At 36.0% G+C, this 18,738-nt stretch overlaps 1 protein-coding gene across 1 annotated transcript in view; it reads right to left on the minus strand.

Annotated features, from left to right (window-relative positions):
* Lrba (LPS responsive beige-like anchor protein) overlaps positions 1–18,738 on the minus strand; it is a gene marked incomplete at its 3' end in the record, with an annotated part of 362,529 nt that overhangs the window by 141,678 nt on the left and 202,113 nt on the right. Inside the window, exon 36 of the mRNA XM_028789471.1 lies at positions 2,277–2,443. Coding sequence (XP_028645304.1) covers positions 2,277–2,443 — 167 coding nt within the window. The remainder of the gene's footprint in view (positions 1–2,276; positions 2,444–18,738) is intronic.

The raw sequence follows: 18,738 nt of genomic DNA on the forward strand, positions 1-18,738 counted from the left end.
TTCTAACATGATTGAATTAAAGACAAAATGCTACTATGATTCTTTAGATAATACACAAAGAAATTATACCTAAAATAATTTAATCTCCTAGTAGAATTTTGTTCATTGTGCATATTTCCTTTAACAGGCTCAGGATAGCTAAATGCATTACAGCTACACTATGACTCTGATTTCTCCCTAATGCCATTTATGTTTTCCAGAATTATGCTAAGTGAAGAACAAAGTACACTCTGTGATTCCCGTTTATTACAAACATGTCCATAATTTACAAGCTGATTATGCAAGCCTCATACAAGGGAAAGCAGTGAATGGTTAAGCATTCTCAAAGAATGGCAAGCCAGCCTGCCTTTTGTCAACTCCATCTTACATGGCCAAAGAGGACCATCACTACATACAAATTCACTATAATTAGAATTAGTCATGAACTGCAGAAGATTCAGATAACAGTATAAAGGCATCAGAGAGCAGCCAAGTGTTCTAAACACGGGACGGAGAAATATGAATGAGAAAGCAATGTGCTCTGCTTTATGCTGTTCAACAAAATGTAAGATATAAGATTTAGAGAGAGAAAGCAATCCACTAATGTTAATTTTACTAATGTACCTTTTGTTACTAGACTGAATTTAAGATACATCTACTCGAAAGTCAAAAATATAACAGCCATTCTTATTTAAGAAAACTGTAAAGTGTTTGTTTCTTTGGATTTTAGATATACTAAAATTTGAGAATTTACTTTAGTGTTTAGCTGTATAGAATAATACAGTTGATGCTTCTTAGCAACCCTATTATAAAACCAGTAATGATTTCATACAAATATAGTCTACAGTCCATTTATATTTTAAAAATATTCAGTGCCAATAAAATCATTTAAGAAATATGTGACTCTGATGGTATAAAAATGCTGTACTATATAAATATAAAGCTATCACTAGAGAAGACTTATACTCTTGACAACACTGACCAGTGAAACAGTGCAAAGTTACCAAAAGAAAATTATTTTAATCATATAGTTTCTTTCAGGGGAATTAAAAATTGGTAAAGTTAAAAAATATATATATTCAGTTACCACTATGTACCATGTACATTAAAGAACTATCCTAATTTACTCAATACTTGGTATGAAAATGACCTTTTCAAATATATAGCATTAAAGGACAACAAAACACCATGATCTTTGTTGACACAAATGCACATACAGCTGTTGGGAGCCGACTCCTAGCTGAAAGCGGCTATCATCTTTACAGCCATCTCGAGCCATATACCCTGACAAGAGACTTGTTTTCAACAGCCTGCAATAGCTGAGCACACTCTGATGAACATCTTGTTACACTGTTTAGTGCCCCCAGCTGTAAGGTGCTCCTGGTATCCATGGCTACAAGGCACGTGACATAGTGCCTTCAGCTGAGATTGTCCACGAGGGCAAGTCACATGGTAAAGGGTATAAATACCCAGGATTTCCTTTCTATGTGTGGGAGGTAGAAGGTAGAAGGTAGAAGATGGAAGGAGTGAGGAGAATATAGAAGAAGAGAGGAGAATAAAGAAGAGACTTGAAGAGACTCCACCGGACTCTGTCTTGTATCTATCTTTTGCGTCTCTTGCCCCTTTTTCGCCCTTCCTCCGTCCCCACTCTCTCTCTTGCTAGACCCTGACCTGCGGACCGAAGCAGCAGAACCGGCTGGCCTTTACAAAGTAGCAGAACCGGCCGTTACAAGAGAAACGGCCGTTACATACAGCATCAAGTGGAGTAGGATTGAGAAAGAAAGAAAGAAACAAACATAGTCCCTATCATTAATCAAAAGTTGACTTTAAATGCCTGGAAACAAATGTTATACACCTTCTCTATGTTACTGAACACTAATAAACAATATTGTTAGTACCCTCCAAACTTTTTAAATCAACTTTCAAAAAAAAAATTAGAATTTTTTGGAAACGTTCTAAATCAGATTTTATATCTGTGAGATACACATGTTAAATGTAAAATCACTAAAATTTATTCCAATTCTAGTGAAGTGTAATCTATAAAATAACAAATTTGTCTAACAAATCGACTGTAAAATGAGTAAAGATGAACAATTCTCTTTAAAAATAATTGAAAGAACTAGTACCCAAAATGATTGATAAAAATACCTATATAGATTCTCTCTTTCTATGAGTTAAATTCACAGTAGACACATAAGCTTGATTCAGTTCTTCACTTAGCATTGATCACATTAAAGCCATTTATTTACACCTAGGCCTCAGCAAAGGATGAGGCCCCACTCCATGCTTTCCTTTACCTCACTGCGGAGCTTCCCCAGGCTCCATGCTTGTCTGTGAGGAGGTTGATGATTTTCTGGATTAACTGAGTTGCTGTCACATGGTCTCGGTATTTGGCTGCTCTTATCAAATGATCACACATCTTCTCCTCTTCTCTCTTGTCTGCTGAGTATTGAGCACACAATGACTGGAATAGGGGAAAAGGAAAAGATTTATTAATTAACTATAAAAATGTGGGTATGTTTTATCTTTTGGGGGAGAGGGCACAAGGGGGGCAGGCTTGACCTATAAGGAAAGGAAAGTGAACATGATCCTGGTGCATTGTGTGAAGATTCCAAACAACCAATAAAAATATTATGTTTGAAAAAAATGTGGGTGAAAAATCTAAGTGTATCATGAAACAATTTTTAGAATGAAGCAAATCAACCAAAATTTTAATGCTAATTTTATAACATTCATTAAACATTGATTAATTCAGCTAACTAAAGTCAATAGTAAGATGCACTCAGATGTTGTAAACAGTTAAGCATAGATTTTTTCAGTGATAAACAGCCAGACATGTGAAAGCTGAGCCCTGGATTAGGCCAAAATGAACTGAGGTTGCAGAGGTCTTAAGACCAAGTAGAACAAATACTACTATGAAATTAATTTAGAGACAGTATTTGCATTAGACAATCATGGTAAGTTTAGACTTCATTCAAATGTCCTGAATTTTTTTAAACAGAATAGTAAGAGACCAATTCACATATTAAACCAATCATGACAGCTCCAAGAGAGTTGGTTGTAATGAGACAAGATAACCAAGAAGAGACAAGTTATGAGATCACTACACAACCAGGATTAGACGGTTTAGTTTCGGTTTGTTGTTTTGTTGTGGTGGTGGTTGGTATTTTGTTTGTTTCTTTGTTTTATTCTTCTCTTATATATCATACCCTGATCCCACTCCCCACACTCACACTCACTCCTCCTGAGCCCCTATCCACTCCTCCTTTTCTCTTCAGAAAAGGACAAGCCTCCCCTGGATATCAACCAAAGATGGTATAACAAGTTGCAGTAAGTCTAGGTACCTCTCATCACATTAAGGCTGCACAAGGCAACCCAGTAGGAGTAATAGGGTCCCAAAAGCAGGCAACAGAGACAGAGAAATCCTCTGCTCCCACTCTTAGGAGTCACAGGAGAAGACCAAGCCATACAACTATAACATATATGCAGAGGGCCTAGGTCAGACCCATGCAGGCTCCCTGGTTGACAGTTCAGTCTCTGTGAGCAGGTTCTTTTGTTTTTGTTGTGCTTTAAGCTTAAAATAGTAAACACAGCAATGTCTCAAAACTTTGAAAAAGAAAAAACAATGGCTTCTTAAATTATACATATAAAATGAACCTGTAGCAAAAGAGTCATCTGTGAGATTAAAAATGTATAATTAGATCCCATTTCCAAAATACTAAGATTTTATGTTCTCCAGGTGATGGTACCTATGTCAAAGTTTGAGAAGCTCTAAATTAGACAGCAAATTTCCAAAGCATCTTAGGGTTCTTTAGCAATAACTGGACACACTTCTAGTTCCCAAATGCTTACTATCCTTTGGAGTTCTGTCACTTCTGACATCATATTTAAGATGCTTTGTGATCATGACTAGAAGCATGGGCACTGACACAAACTATGGGTCTAAAAATTTATAGCCTTAACTTAAAATACATGCACACATACACGCAGAGAAACACACACCCTCTGGGAAGTAGCTTGCATCTGATGGGCAGATACATTGCTATTTTATATATAACACATACACATTGCAGTTACCTGTCTCTCCGATTATAAATAAAATTCTGGATTAAGCTGTAGTTACATGTAACTCTCACCACAACCACAGTAACAAAGAAGGGTCCTGATTATCTTAAACCACTTGGTTAATGATCATATCACACTGACAAATTAGCCTGGGTCATCCAATGTAATTATTATATGCAGTAGAAAGTTCAGAGTTTGGGTAGATAGTTTCCTTCTCCCTCTCAGTGTATAGAAGAACAAATGCAAACCTCCAGAAGTATTGAATATTCACAATCCTACAGACTAAGGGATTAGGTGGCCTGAAGATAAAGCCAACTCAAATATAGTAGAACTAAGGCAAACACAGAGAAAAATAGTGTTTATTCCAAATGGAATCAAAATCTTCTAAAACATTTGAATCCTAAAAAATGAATAATGAAGGGAAAAGGAGGTTTAGATAGTGGGAGAAGAGAACAGAGGGTAGACGGGGCTGGGGAGAAATAACAAACATTAAGGATATTTGAAAGCAATATGAAAACTACTATAAGATTTTATGTGTATGTGGTGTGTATGTCTGTGGGGAGGGGGGTCAATACTTGGTATATATGTATATGTGTGTGTTTGTATGTCTGTGTATGTATGTGTGTGTGTGTGTGTGTGTGTGTGTGTGTGTGTATGGAGAGAGAGAGTTGACTTGCAGTTAACTCCCCTAAGCCATAAAGAACCAATAAATAAATAAATAAATAAATAAATAAATAAATAAATAGATGCCTACTAACAGGTAAGTTGTTAGCCATGCTAGGGTTGCCTGGAGACCTCCGAACAACACAGGCTACTGAATGTTAAGGTCCCGTTCCTAAAGACACTGCCTCACATGGCATAGAGAAATCAAGTTGATACTGAGCAACTTCCTTCCTGCTGGTGAGCTTTCACAGTAACGAAAGCTGTGATGTGGGCTCCTGGGAGGTAAAATTCATCAACAACCTTACTGATCTGAATTACAATAAAGTCCAGCATGATGACACATATCCAGTGGTGCAACAGAGTCACAAATGTTACTGGGATAAGTACCATTTTCTGACTAGATTTAAGACCTGCTCCAGAGGAGGTAATACATGTCTAATAATATAAATCTGGCCTAGAAACCATGGTTGGGTGAGCTCACAGACCACAGGGGTGAATCTACCCCTATTATTCTGCTAAAGAGATTAGTGAATAGTCCTCTAAATTCATATTTCTGTACTTAAAGTAACCCAGGCCTTAGACATCAGAGAAGTTCCTTTGTGCGGTGGACAGTGGTTAATGCAGAGACTCACAACTGATCGAAATGCTGATCAGTGTTAGTGGAGTGCTCAGTCACAAACACATATCATATCCACCCCAGCCCAAGGCTCGGGACCACTAGCAGAAAAGAAGGTAGAAACACTATAAGAGACAGATGTCAGGAGGACCCGCGCAAAGCAGTGACTTCTGGACACAACTGGACCACGGCACTCACGAACTCACAGATGCACAAGACCAAGGCATTCAACAATCTGGTGGGGACTAGGGGAGAGCTCATAACCCTGAAGTACTAGCAAGTGACAGATTTTGGGAGAGTGGCAGTTTTCCTTAAAGATATTTCACTGAGTAGGTGGACAATATGCCAGTAAATTACCACACACCTGTGAGCATACAAGTAGCACAAAATGGACTCCGTGAGCGGGGGGAGGGGGGAGAGAAGAGAAGAGGAAAGGAGAGGAAAGGAGAGGAAAGGAGAGGGGAGGAGAGGGGAGGAGAGGGGGGGGGGGGGGGGAGGGAGAGAGAGAGAGAGAGAGAGAGAGAGAGAGAGAGAGAGAGAGAGGAGATATACAAATTTGGAAGCAGGTGGAGGTTGGGGGTAAATAAGTAGGAACTGAGGGAGAAATGAAGGATGAATATGAACAAAATACATTTTAAGAAGTTCTCAAAGAATTAATAAAACAATATATTTTTTAAAAGAATGACCTACATTTCCTCATTTTATAAGACTTTTTTTAAAGACTTTCTTTGAGAGCCAGAAAACTAATGGTCATTGCATACCAATGTGAATTGGGTGTTTTGTTCATCCCACCAAAAGGAACTCAAAATATAAGAGGATAGAAATGTGTATAAAGAAAAAAAAGCTGTATATGTGTAATATAACATGTTGTAAGGAAGCAAAGGTTAGATTTATTGATGGATGATGTTCAGGAGGTAAGCTATTCAATGGAAGGGAAAAAATAAACCCTTAAAGCAAAAGCACTAATGAGAAACAGAGAAGCAATACATTTTGATGCAAGGGACTTAAAAAAACAAAAATCAAAAAAAGTAGAGGTGTCTTTTTAACAATTATTTAAATGATAGAAATTGTAGATTTCTGACAGAGAATAAAAAAAATACTATGAATCAAAATAAACCAGATTACCCTATTATCTAGCTAGTGTTTCTTGATAGTACTGGCCAATCTCTCTCCTCCTCCTCTTCCTCCTCCTCCTCTTCCTCTCTCCCTCCCACTATGTCTCTCTCTCTCCATCCCTCCCTCCTTCTCTCTGTCTCTCTCTCTCCATCCCTCCTTCACCCTCCCTCCTCCCTCTCTGGGTTTTAACTTCCTTCTTAGGTTTAAATTTGACAAGTGAAAGGATTATATTAATTTCAAGAATCTAAGAACATGTGACTGTTTAATACTTAGCTCCTAAGGAGGACATCTACATCACCCCTCAAAGGCTTAGTGAACACCACGGAAGAGAGAGCAGATGAAGGGATAGAGTGCCCAGGGACACTATTCTCAAGGCTCAGTGTCTATGGTTACCTGGGCAAGGCTGTGTCCCTCAACATCTTGCCCCATAGGGACTAACTCACAAGGCTGAACCTTTCCCTGAATTTACAGCCAGCCAGTGGTTCTAGAAGAGGGGCGTACATTTTCTTCTGTGGTTTTATGATTGGAAAGATGTCAATGCTGCTGTAAACATCCCCATGAAATTCCCTGGGAGAAGAGGGAAGCAGGCAGTACATGGAGGCTTCAGTGAGATCAGTTGGGAAGAGAAAGAAAAAACAATGGAAAGATTCTGGGCGATTGGGGCAGGGATTGGAAGTTGTCCTAGACATGACCTGAGCATAACCTCAAAGAGATACTTTCATTTCAGTTTATCTTGGGTAGAATTTCCTACTTCATATCACTCTACTTTTTGACTTTCAGTGTCATATAAACTAGCTATTAACATCACAACATGAGTACAACCATATCCAAATGGAAAAAAACAAATAATTAGCTTGGGAACAAAATATTCAATTTTATTTGATAAAAAGTTTAAATGTGTTCCTATAGAATTAATAAAATAAATATTAAAAACACAAAAAAGCAAATTATGTTATATTATGTAAGTGCCAATGTAGAGAATACAAGACTTATTAGGAACTAGGTTAAAGCAAATCAAATGCTAACTCACATTTCATGTGTTTGTTAAAGGACTGTGACAAAAAAGCCACAGGACAGAACACTTCTGCAAATTTTGATTTGAACAGACAGAAAGAAAAATATTTTTTAAGTATCTGGACACCAGCTTAAGTGAAAGATATTATTCCACTGCAGAAAAATGTCACCTGATAATGACACTTTCAGAGATTCTAGCAAGAACTAAGAAGCTAACCTACTGATAAAGGAATGGTATAAAAGACACAGAAATCTTTTTACATGCTGTATCCTATATTGCTTACTACAGCCGCAGTATGCCTTTTTCTAACCGTACCTGATAAGTGGAGATTCAAATTATTGGTGGAAGTTAGGGGAAAAAAATCAATGGTGCTGTATTCCCATGAAACATTGCATATCTTCATACTAAATGGTATCAAATGAGCCCTTACGCGCAGGAAGAACCTACCAAAGATACTATTTCTGCTTTTTATAAATAAGTGAACAATAACCATTTGCTAGCCTATCAAGGTTTGCTGAAAAAGCATTTCTAAAAACAAGGACTCAAGGTAAGCTAAACAGTAAAATGGTTTAAAGTGTTCTTTAATGGATCTTCTTTTACAATTTAAAAAGCAACTTTTCATATCTGACATAAAATCTATACATATAAATCACATTAAAGGACCATTCTTTCTTGATTATCAATCTCTGTCTCCTTGTAGAACATTACAGTCACATTTGACCTTAAAACATGATAAAAGGAAACCAAATAAGAATGTTTCTAAAAGATATAATGATCTTGTCTATGTTCATAAAAATATCTGAATTGTATAAATTGAAGATGTTCTTGTCAAATACTAATAATACTTTCCGTTCTTCAGTCAGGTACATATGGGCAATACTTGAGTGGCACACATATGTTAGGGGAAAGGGGAGAATGCAGGTATCTGTGTTTGCAGGTTGAATGGAGGTACCCCAGAGACACTATCCTAAAGTTAAGCTGACATTGGAATTTAGAGCGTGAGAAATCAAGGGTAACTATAAAACTGTCCTTCGGTATTACTACAGGTGGAACACTTCACTACACATCACCTCTGCTTTTCTGAACCTAAGCGTCATATAATCTACAGGATGCAACATCATAATAGTACAAAAGTATCTGAATAAAAAAACAGAAGATATGGTCTCGAAAGCTAAAGAATTCAATTTCCATTTGATGACAAAAAAAACTTAACATTTGTTACTGTGAAATTAATAGATAAAATAAATATGCTTCTTAGAATTAATTTATTTATAGTAAGAAGTAAAGTTCTAACTAAACAGGAAAACAATTTGGAATGGCTACTTACAAGTTCCTAGGCTGGCTCACTAAATAAGTGGTTCTCAACCGTCATAGAGCTGTGATCCTTTAATTCAGTTCCTTATGTTGCAGTGACCCTCAACCATAAAATTATTTTGTTACCACTTCATAACTATAATTTTGCTACTGTTATGTTTGTTACTATTGCAATGTAAATAGCTGATATTCAGGATATCTGACATGCAACTCCCAAAGGGGCTGTGACCCACAGGTTGAGAGCTACTGCTCTTACCAAAGAAACAGAGATAATTTAAATTTTTCATGTGGACTTCATGATTCTATCCTATTTCACTATTTGCCCTTTGCATGGAAGTTCAGAGATAAGTTACCTGAAGATGAAATAGCTTACTCTGGTTTCCTCCCAGAACTAAACTGACATTCTCCTCTCTTGGTACATTAGTGTTTTCCTTCATTGCTCTCTCTATTATGAAATTCTTGTATATTTACCAAAGTTTTTTCAAATGTTCCATTCAAAGCATCCATTTCCCGGATCATCTGCTATCATCAATTAGGCCTATCTTTCAATAGCTGACCCAACGATAATTCAAAATCCAAGCCCATATGACTACTATACAGCTCATCTCTACTTGTACAGTAATCTTCCAACATCAAACCACAGAAAGTTGAACTAGCCATGCTATTATATTTGGAAGCTTTTCTATATTCAGTAACATGTAGCCTCAATTTTTCTCAGATAATTGCCCATTTATTCCACTTTAGAAAACCCTCTAGTAACTCATCAATCCACTCACCTAGATTTCTGTTAGTTTGAAATAAAAAACTAAAAATAATCTGGATGGTTAGTTACGAACAACCATTGGATTGTTTTCTACATGAAATGTTTTTATATACTTTACTCTCAACCCCAAAAAGTACATGATTGCTAAGAAAACTTAAAACATATTTTTGTTTTCTTTGTTTTGTTTTGACATGGGACTAAGATAAAATTCATGCTAGACAAGTTCTCACTACTGGGTCCAGCTATAGCCCAACACATTTTATTCCCTAGACCATGTAGCCTGAAATTCAGCTATGTCACATACTACCTTTCTATCTCTCTGTATATCATATTCTAGACTAATACAAATTACACCTTACATCCAAAATATCTCCTTGGAATTTTAAAGGGAAAAAAAACCACTGTGCTTCCTCAAAACCTAGTCTATTTGAAACCAGTGAGATGGCTTAAGAGGTAAAGGTACTAGTCATCAAACGTAACAACATGGCCGACCCATGGAAGAAGAGAACCAACTTACTTTCACAGGCTGTCTTCTAACTGTGCGACCCACCCCCATTCGCATATACGAATAAATTAATTTTAAAAGTCTATTGAGAAGGCAAGATTATGAAGCACAAGCTACTAGAGAAGAAGTTATGCTGAAAAAGACCTAGAAATATAGATGCTTTTGATTCTTTGGTTGATTGTCTAAGATAAAAGAATATCCTCTTTAAAAGTGCCAACATAAATGAAAATTAAGCCTCTCACCTTAGAATAATTTACAGATCAATGAAATAGCCATAAAAAATTACAAAAAAACGTAAAATCTGTTACATCAGAACTTAAAGGAAAACTTACAGCCTTAAATATATTAGAAAAGTAGAGAATGGGGATCAGTGATATGGACGTTATTAGAAGTAAATGACCTACATGTCTATGAAAGATTAATAAATAGAGATGCAATTATTTAAAACTCTACAAAAATTTGTATAAGGAAAACTCAAAGTACACATTGGTTCCCTCACAACAAGTTTGATGTCAATATAAGGTCAGAATGTACAAGAAAAAGAAAAAAAATCTATAAATTATTAATATCAAAAACAGAGTGCCAGGCCTGTGATCCCAGCCCTGTAGACACAGAAGCTGGGGGACAGTGGCAGTGCTGGGGCCGACTGGTACCCACAGTGAGTTGCAAACCAGTTTGAGCTACACTGAAGAGCCCATTTAACAGCAAGAACAACAGAGAAAGGAGGAACATCTCAACACAGTCTATAGAATAGGAAAATTTCCTACATTAAACATTAAAAGGGAAGGAAGAAGAGAGGAGAAGGCTGAGAGAGAGCTGAGATCGTAACCTGTGTTAAAACAGAAAAGAATTCTAACTTAACTGTGAAGAAAGATCTCACAAACATTCCCTTTAACCTCAAGAAACTCACCTAAGAATGGTAAAATTACAAGGTTTCAAGCCTTAGTTTTCTAGAATAGCATGTTTTAGTTGATACACAGTAACTAATTCAACAAATTATTATAAAACATGTTTAAAATTTTAAAATCAAACTGTCTTAAAATATAAAAGAAGCCTTTTCATAATTTAATGTTTATATTTTAAATATTAAAAAACATATTTGCCTTTAGACAGAAAACAGATCAATGATAGAGGAAATAAAAGAACACTTGTGACTGTTTTTTATATAGCCAGTAGGTTTACAGTATTTGATTCCATGTCGAAGTACACAGCTCGACCTTCTTCATTTTGTTTGAAGTGCTACACATGAATTACTGAAATTTTAATTAGGGAAGCAAGGCTTCTGCCAAATAGTTTTAAGAGTGTGACTTCTCAATTGTCTCAAAAGCACTTCTACTATAAATTTACTGGAAACTATTGGAAAGGAAAACCATGTAAAGTTCAACAAATAAATAAGTTTCTCAATATTTCACTTTGGAGATCTTTGTGCTTTATCACTTAACTCAGATTTAAAGTCTCATCTAAAAAAAAAAAAATTAATGCTGTCTACAGAAACCTGAGACTCCTGAAAAAGACTAAGAAAAATGAAAGCTTCAAACCTCAACAGCAAACAAAAGTCAGCCAATGATACTGTGTGACAGCCACCTTTAATTCTAAAGTGATTTCTCTGTCATGCAACGCCTCAAAGTATTGATTTCTCTCAGCAGGAAAAAGTCTAAGCCAATGAAACAGATATAGCACCATCCCCCATTCCCAGCCCACCCCATAATAGCATTCAAGGTTAAAACAGGGAGGACACTTATCAAAGTATCTCTCCCATTTCTTCTTCTTTTAATGGACTAGGTGCAATGTGTTCTGGGGCCTTATCTCTACAAACTGCAATCCCCAATAATATTAAATGATTTAAAGATTAACACAGGTTTGAACCCTTTAAGTTTCTCATAATAAAAGCTTGTTTTAAAAATGCCTAAGAAAATATTTGTAAGAACAAGTCAACAACAAACATACTGTAGTTTGCACATACATATATACACTAATATATATCTAATGTATACACATATATGTATATCTAATGTATACACAATACTGATGTATTATTTTAGTCCTTACTAGAGTACCTATTAATATTTTTAAACTATCAAATTCTTAGATTAATTCTCAAACACTATAGAAGAATGTAAGATAGTTCCATTAACAACGCTGACAATATAGCATATGACTATCTGGTAAATTACATAAAAGGTATCTTGGTATATGTGTTCAATAAAACTGACAGAATTTAAACAATAAATAAGTCTGAATTCAAAAACTTTTTTAAAATTATGCTGTCATTTTAAATCATAGAGAACAGTAGTCATTTGTTTAACTTAGTAAAGTCTCATTGTTAGACTTTGAGCACAGCTTAGAACAGACCAAATGTTTTTTTTTGGGGGGGGGGTATTCAGGGCAGAGGGCAAGGGTGGGGAGAGAAACAGGAGAAGATGGTGGGGAAAAAAGAGAGCAAGGTCAGGGAGTTCTGCCTATTTATATGGGCGGTGACGTGGCCTTTTTCCAGGTAAAGGTGAGATAGCCAGGTAGATTCTGGGAGTGTATGGTGGTTGCCTTGGCAAAGATGTAGGGTCGCCTCGGTCACCTAAATGTGATGTCACTGAGTTCAGGCCTGATACCAACACTCATGGTTAAATAAGTAAATATATTTACAACTGCAAATAGGTAACTCAAAGCTAAATGCAAAACAAAAGTAGTTCAAAAAAAAACCAATTGAAAATAATTGATTCAACTTTATCAATAAGCACAATTAAATCAATACTTAAAATCACAACATCTACAGCCTAACAACTTGAGTTCAAATCTTAGATCTGAAGTCTTCATAACTGGACAGGTTATATGAAATCTGTGTCTCAGCTAACGATTGGAAATCAAAGAGATATTTTTTTCCTGGAGGACTAAATAACAGAAACAAAATGAAGAATGCTGTCTACATGGAATAATAGCTTCTACAGGCAAACAGCCCTTTCTTCTACCTCCTGAGTGCAGTTGAGTACACAATCACAGCTTACAACAGAGATATAATAGAGCTGAAAATATCTGCACCAAAATTCCTCAGAGAGACATAAATATTGTATATAAGAATATGGAAAAACTTTATGATAAACAGGCATTCACCAAGAAGCAAGCACTCAAGACAGAATAGATAAAGCATAACAAAACAAAACAAAACAATGGGCATGGGCAGAACTAAGCATGGAGAATAAGACATGTAAACATGTGATTAGTGGTCCATGCTAGAATCCCAGCACTCTGGAGGTCAACCTGGGCTACACAGTAGGTTTCAGGCCAGTACAGTATGTATGGATTGATCCTGTCTCAAATACTCAACCTGTCAAACAGCAGCCAGAACTCTCCCCTTTAAGATACACGCTTGTGTTTTCCTTTAATAAAATAAACATGGTAACCATTTCCTCCAAAAAGGAAATATTCCTCAAAAGTTTGAATAAATTATTTAACGTGTGAAATGTTAGCTGAATTTGTGTATCTATCTACAAACTGTTATACTGCTATACATTCTCTGACTCTTATTGACATGTATTAATAATAGCCATTTCCACTGGGGGAGATTGAATCTGAAAGCTGTTTTATTTGCATTTCCCTGATGGGTATGGATGCTGAACACTTTTCCATATGTTTAGGAAGAAGGAGGGATCTTTATATACTGATGGTAGAAATGCAAATTGTTGCAGTCACTATGGAAATCAGTATAGAATTTTCTCATAAAACTGAAAATAGAACTAAAATATGAAACATTTATCCTGCTCTTGAGCATATAAAAAAAAAAGGACTCTAAATGTGCATACCAGAGATTCTTGTACACCTCTGTGCACTGCTACAGAATTCTCAGTGCCTAAGATGTTGAATGAGCCAAGATGTCTATCAACAGATAGACAAAGAAAATGTGGCATAAATACATGATGGAGTTTTATTCAGCCATAAACAAAAGCAAAATTATATCATTTGAGCCATCATCTCTAGCTCCTATATTATCTTTTAATACTTATCTATCATTATCATTTTTTAAATAATTACATTTTAAATAACTAAATTTTTAACTATAACAAAAACAGAAAGCTACCAATTTAAAAAACGTAAGTTTATATAGAAAGAAACAATTCCAAGGACTATTTCACTATTGTTACCCTGTAAAGAAATATAAATAAAATAAGATGTAGAACCCACTTCTGGTCTGCACCTGCAACTGAACCCATTGCAGATCAGTGTGCCTGCTGTTGAACCCAAAAGCCAGCCTGTATCCCAGGAGGTCTGCCCTAACCAGGAACATGGATGAGATTCCCATGCCATCTGGGAGCCTCATGGAGTCCAGCAGATGTGGATTCTATTCCACTGTAACTGAGCACTATCTCCTTTCTAGTCTGTACCTCCACCTGCACCCTGGCAAAGCTGTGTGCCTGTTCCCCGAACCCTACAGCCTACCTGTCTCCCAGAAGATCTGCCCTAACCAGGAACAAAAAAGAATTGATCTAACCAGGGAAACAGGAGGTCCCAGCTAACCTGAGACAGCATCGCCTGCCTCCAAGGAGGCCTGATCCAGTCACTTATAAATATCAACACAAAACTACTCAATAAAATTCTCTGAATCCAAGAACTCATCAAAAACATCATTCACCAAGATCAAGGAGTCTTCATCACAGGGATAAAGGGATGGATGGATTTATGAAAACCCATCAACGCAATCCTGTATGAACTAGACAAAAAATCACATGATCATCTCATTAAATGCTAAAAAGCCTTTGACAAAATACAGCATCACTTCATGCTAAAGTCTTAGAGAGATCAGGAATTCAAGGCATATACCTAAACATAATAAAAGCAATATACGCTTTTGGCTGGGGCAGAAACCTAGCTGGTCTGCTCCTGTGGAGACACCTTATCCTGAGCCATCCTAGAGGAGCCACTACACTCAGAGCAGCAGGATTTCAGGATCCCTAAAGCTCAAAGCACACATTGCACCTCACACAATAATAGTGGGGGATTTTAACATCCAGCTCTCTGCAGATCATGGAAACAGAAACTAAACCCAGACACACTGATGTTAACAGAAGTTATGAACCAAATGGATTTAACAGATATCTATAGAACATGTCATCCTAAGACAAAAGAATATACCTTTTTCTCAGCACCTCATGGTACCTTTTCCAAAATAGACCATATAATTGGTCACAAAACAGGTCTCAACAGACACAAAGAGATTGAAATAATCCCTTGCATCCTAACAGATCACTACAGACTAAGGCTGGTCTTTAATAATGATAAAACCAATGGAAAACCCACATGCATGTGGAAACTGAACAATGCTCTACTCAATGATGACTTAGTCAAGGAAGAAATAAAGAAAGAAATTAAAGACTTTTTAGAATTTAATGAAAATGAGGAAACATCATACCAAAACTTGTGGGACTCCATGAAAAAACAGTGCTAAGAGGAAAACGCATAGCTCTAAGTGCCTACAAAAAGAAATTGGAGAGAGCATATGTTAACAACTTGACAGCATACCTGAAAGCTGTGATCCCATGAGGAGAGCAACAATACCAACCAACCAGAGGCCCCAGGGTCTAAACCACCAGCCTGAAAGCACTTAGGGAGGAACCTATAGCTCCAGCTATATATGCAAGGGAGGATGGTCCTGTCAGGTATAGGTGGGAGAGGAGATCCTTGGTCCCATGAAGGCTGGAAGCCGTGTGTTCAGGAATTTGAGGATGGGGAGGTGGGAGTGGGAGGTAGGATGGGGCACATCCTTATAGAAGCAGGAGGAGGGGGGATGGGATAGGGGGTTTCTGGGCAGGAGGGGGTGGAAATGTGGTAAGGGGAGAACATCTGAAATGTAAATAAAATATCCAATAAAAATAACAAAAAAATAACAAAAAAATAAAAGCAATATACAGCAAAACAACAGCCAACATCAAATTAAAAGGGAAGAAACTTGAAGCAATCCCACTAAAATCAGGGTCAAGACAAGGCTACCCACTCTGTCTATCTATTCAATATAGTACTTGAGGTTCTAGCTAGAGAAATTAGACAACAAAAGGAGATCAAGGGGATATAAACTGAAAAGAAAAAAGCCATGGTATCACTATTTGTAGATGATATATTAGCTGCTCCAAAAATTCTGACAGAAACCTCCTACAGCAGATAAACAACTTTAGCAAAGAGGCTGAATATAAAATTGACTCAAACGAATCAGTAGCCTTCCTTTATACAAATGATATATATCTTGGAAAGAAATTAGGGGAAAAATACTCATCACAATAGCCATGAATAATATAAAATATCTTGGTGTAACTCTAACTAAGCATTGAGAGATCTTTATGATAAGATCCCTGAAGAAATAAATTTAAGAAGACCTCAGAAGATAGAAAGATCTTCCATGTTCATGGAAAGGTAGTGTTAACATAGTGAAATTGGCCATCTTACAAAAGCAACCTACAGATTCAATGCAATCTGTATCAAAATTCCAACATAATTCTTCATAGACATGTAAGAAGCAATTCTCAACGTCTATTGTCACTGGATTTTTTATATGATTATAATATATGTAAAAACAAATACTTTAAAAAAATAAAATCTTTGGGCTAGGACAGGGAAGTAGGCTCAGATACTTTGATCATCCTGATAAGCCCTTAGAAATAGTGATCACAGGAGTGATCATGGGACTCTGTTTATTGTCATGCACGTTCTTTGATTATCTGGGTTTATTGTCTTTCTTGTTCCTGGACTATTTGCATCTATTATATTGCTAGTTCCTCAACCTAGAACTGACCTTAATAGTTGCATGTAATTTAAACAGTATAAAGGCAAAAAAGAAGGAGGAGGAGGGATGGGATAGGGGATTAATGGGGGGAGGGGGAATGGGGAAGGGGGATGGCATCTGAAATATAATAAATAAAATATTGAATAAAAAAATTAAAATAATAAAATCCAAATACTCACAGAGCTAACCTTGGAAGCTCCAAATTTAAAAAAAAAATATTCATGTAAGTAAGAAAATAAGGATGAAAAACTTTTGAATTGTCATGTGATGTGGAAAGAGAAAACTTTGACATCTTTTATCATTTACAGAGATCTATACTTTTGAACAAAGGAATAAAAAAATGGAGAACCACGAGAACTCAAGAACAGACTAACAAAATAATCAGGTGAGAAAGTTAAGGCAAAGGGAAGGGTATGACGTCAATGTCACAGTCTGTCATGGGAAATGAGGAAAATAAAAGAATCTATAGATACTAATGGCACTAAAGAGAGGAGCCTGAAAGCAGTTAGGCTGAAGAGAAAAAAAGTCACATTCAATACACTGAAAAATAAAAGAGAGTATGAGAGAGTAAAGATATCAATGCAGAGTACAAAAAAAAAAAAAAAAAAAAGAGCAAGCAGAATGCAAAGGTAAGAGTGAAATGTCTGAGCAGCACAACAGCTTTTAAAGAAGGCAACCAGGAACCAGCATAAGATAGCTAACAGAGGCATAAATAGATCAACAGTGAGAACTGCAACATATTTGCCAAAAGGTCATTTGCGAGAGAGAAAAAATATTGCTATCGTACTAAATGATAGCCTTATTTAAATACGGGACACTACAATATGTAGTCAAGGATTATATAAATTACCATGATGTCAAGTAAAAAAAAATATTAAAAGATTAGTTCAATATAATCTACTACACATAGCACACTGCCTATTTTACCTTAAGGAAGGCACATCTGAAATAGAAGTTTGTAGTACTCAGGAAGCAGGTATCAAAGCAAAGCTCAGGAAAAAACAGCACATCATCTAAGGATCTTTTTTAACAGCACATTAAGAATCCCATTAGAAAGAAAACACTAAAAGGTAATTGAATTTCCCTCAGTTATCTTCATCTCTGTCAGCCCCTGCTACACTAACTCACTCTCTGGAGCAGAGATAACTCAATTCTGTCCAGCAAGCATATGTTATGAATCTCCAAAGCAAACTTGTCTAAATCATTCTGCTCTTCTATCAAGGCTGGCTGAGGATATGAACTCTGACAGAAAGCAAACAAATTTATTTTTATCTTTTCAATAATTCACTTCTTCACGCTATGATGGAAGAAATCAGGAGATAAATATATGCTATGAGGTTACCACTGTTAAAAAGTCAGCTGAAATACTATCCTTGACTTAAATTAAAAAGTCTTACTGACTCATTCTTAAGGGCTAAGACAATCGTATCAATGGATTGTAGAATTGGTCAATTACTTGAAGCTTAAATTTCTTAAATATTACATCTAATGGACTGAAATTTTAAAAATACCCCTAATTAGTTTAGGGGTATTTAAAAATACCCCTAAAAATACAATTTCAATTGTTTTACCTTGAAATAACATTATTTGCTTGAATAGCCTAATATGTAATAGCAACAAAACACTAGAAAACCCATTTTTAAAAATACAGATAAATATTAGATCTTAGAAGGAAATGTTTTCCTTATCTCCTAACCACTCCATTACATTTATTATTGGTTTTATTACAAAGATATTAAAAATAGAACTGCAAAGTGTATGAGAAATCCTTCCAATGAATTTTTTAGTTTAAGCTGAAACCTACTAAGAACAAGGCTAGTAGGAACACATAAAATTTAAATAATAAATGAACATGATCACTTGTCTTTAGTATGGACTGAATTTCTCAAGTGCAGATTCATACTTAGTTTTGATATTTAAATTGTACAAAAGTCACAGT

This window comes from Grammomys surdaster, unplaced genomic scaffold (assembly GCF_004785775.1).
Source record: "Grammomys surdaster isolate TR1022 unplaced genomic scaffold, NIH_TR_1.0 125834, whole genome shotgun sequence".
In the NCBI taxonomy this organism is placed as follows: domain Eukaryota; kingdom Metazoa; phylum Chordata; class Mammalia; order Rodentia; family Muridae; genus Grammomys; species Grammomys surdaster.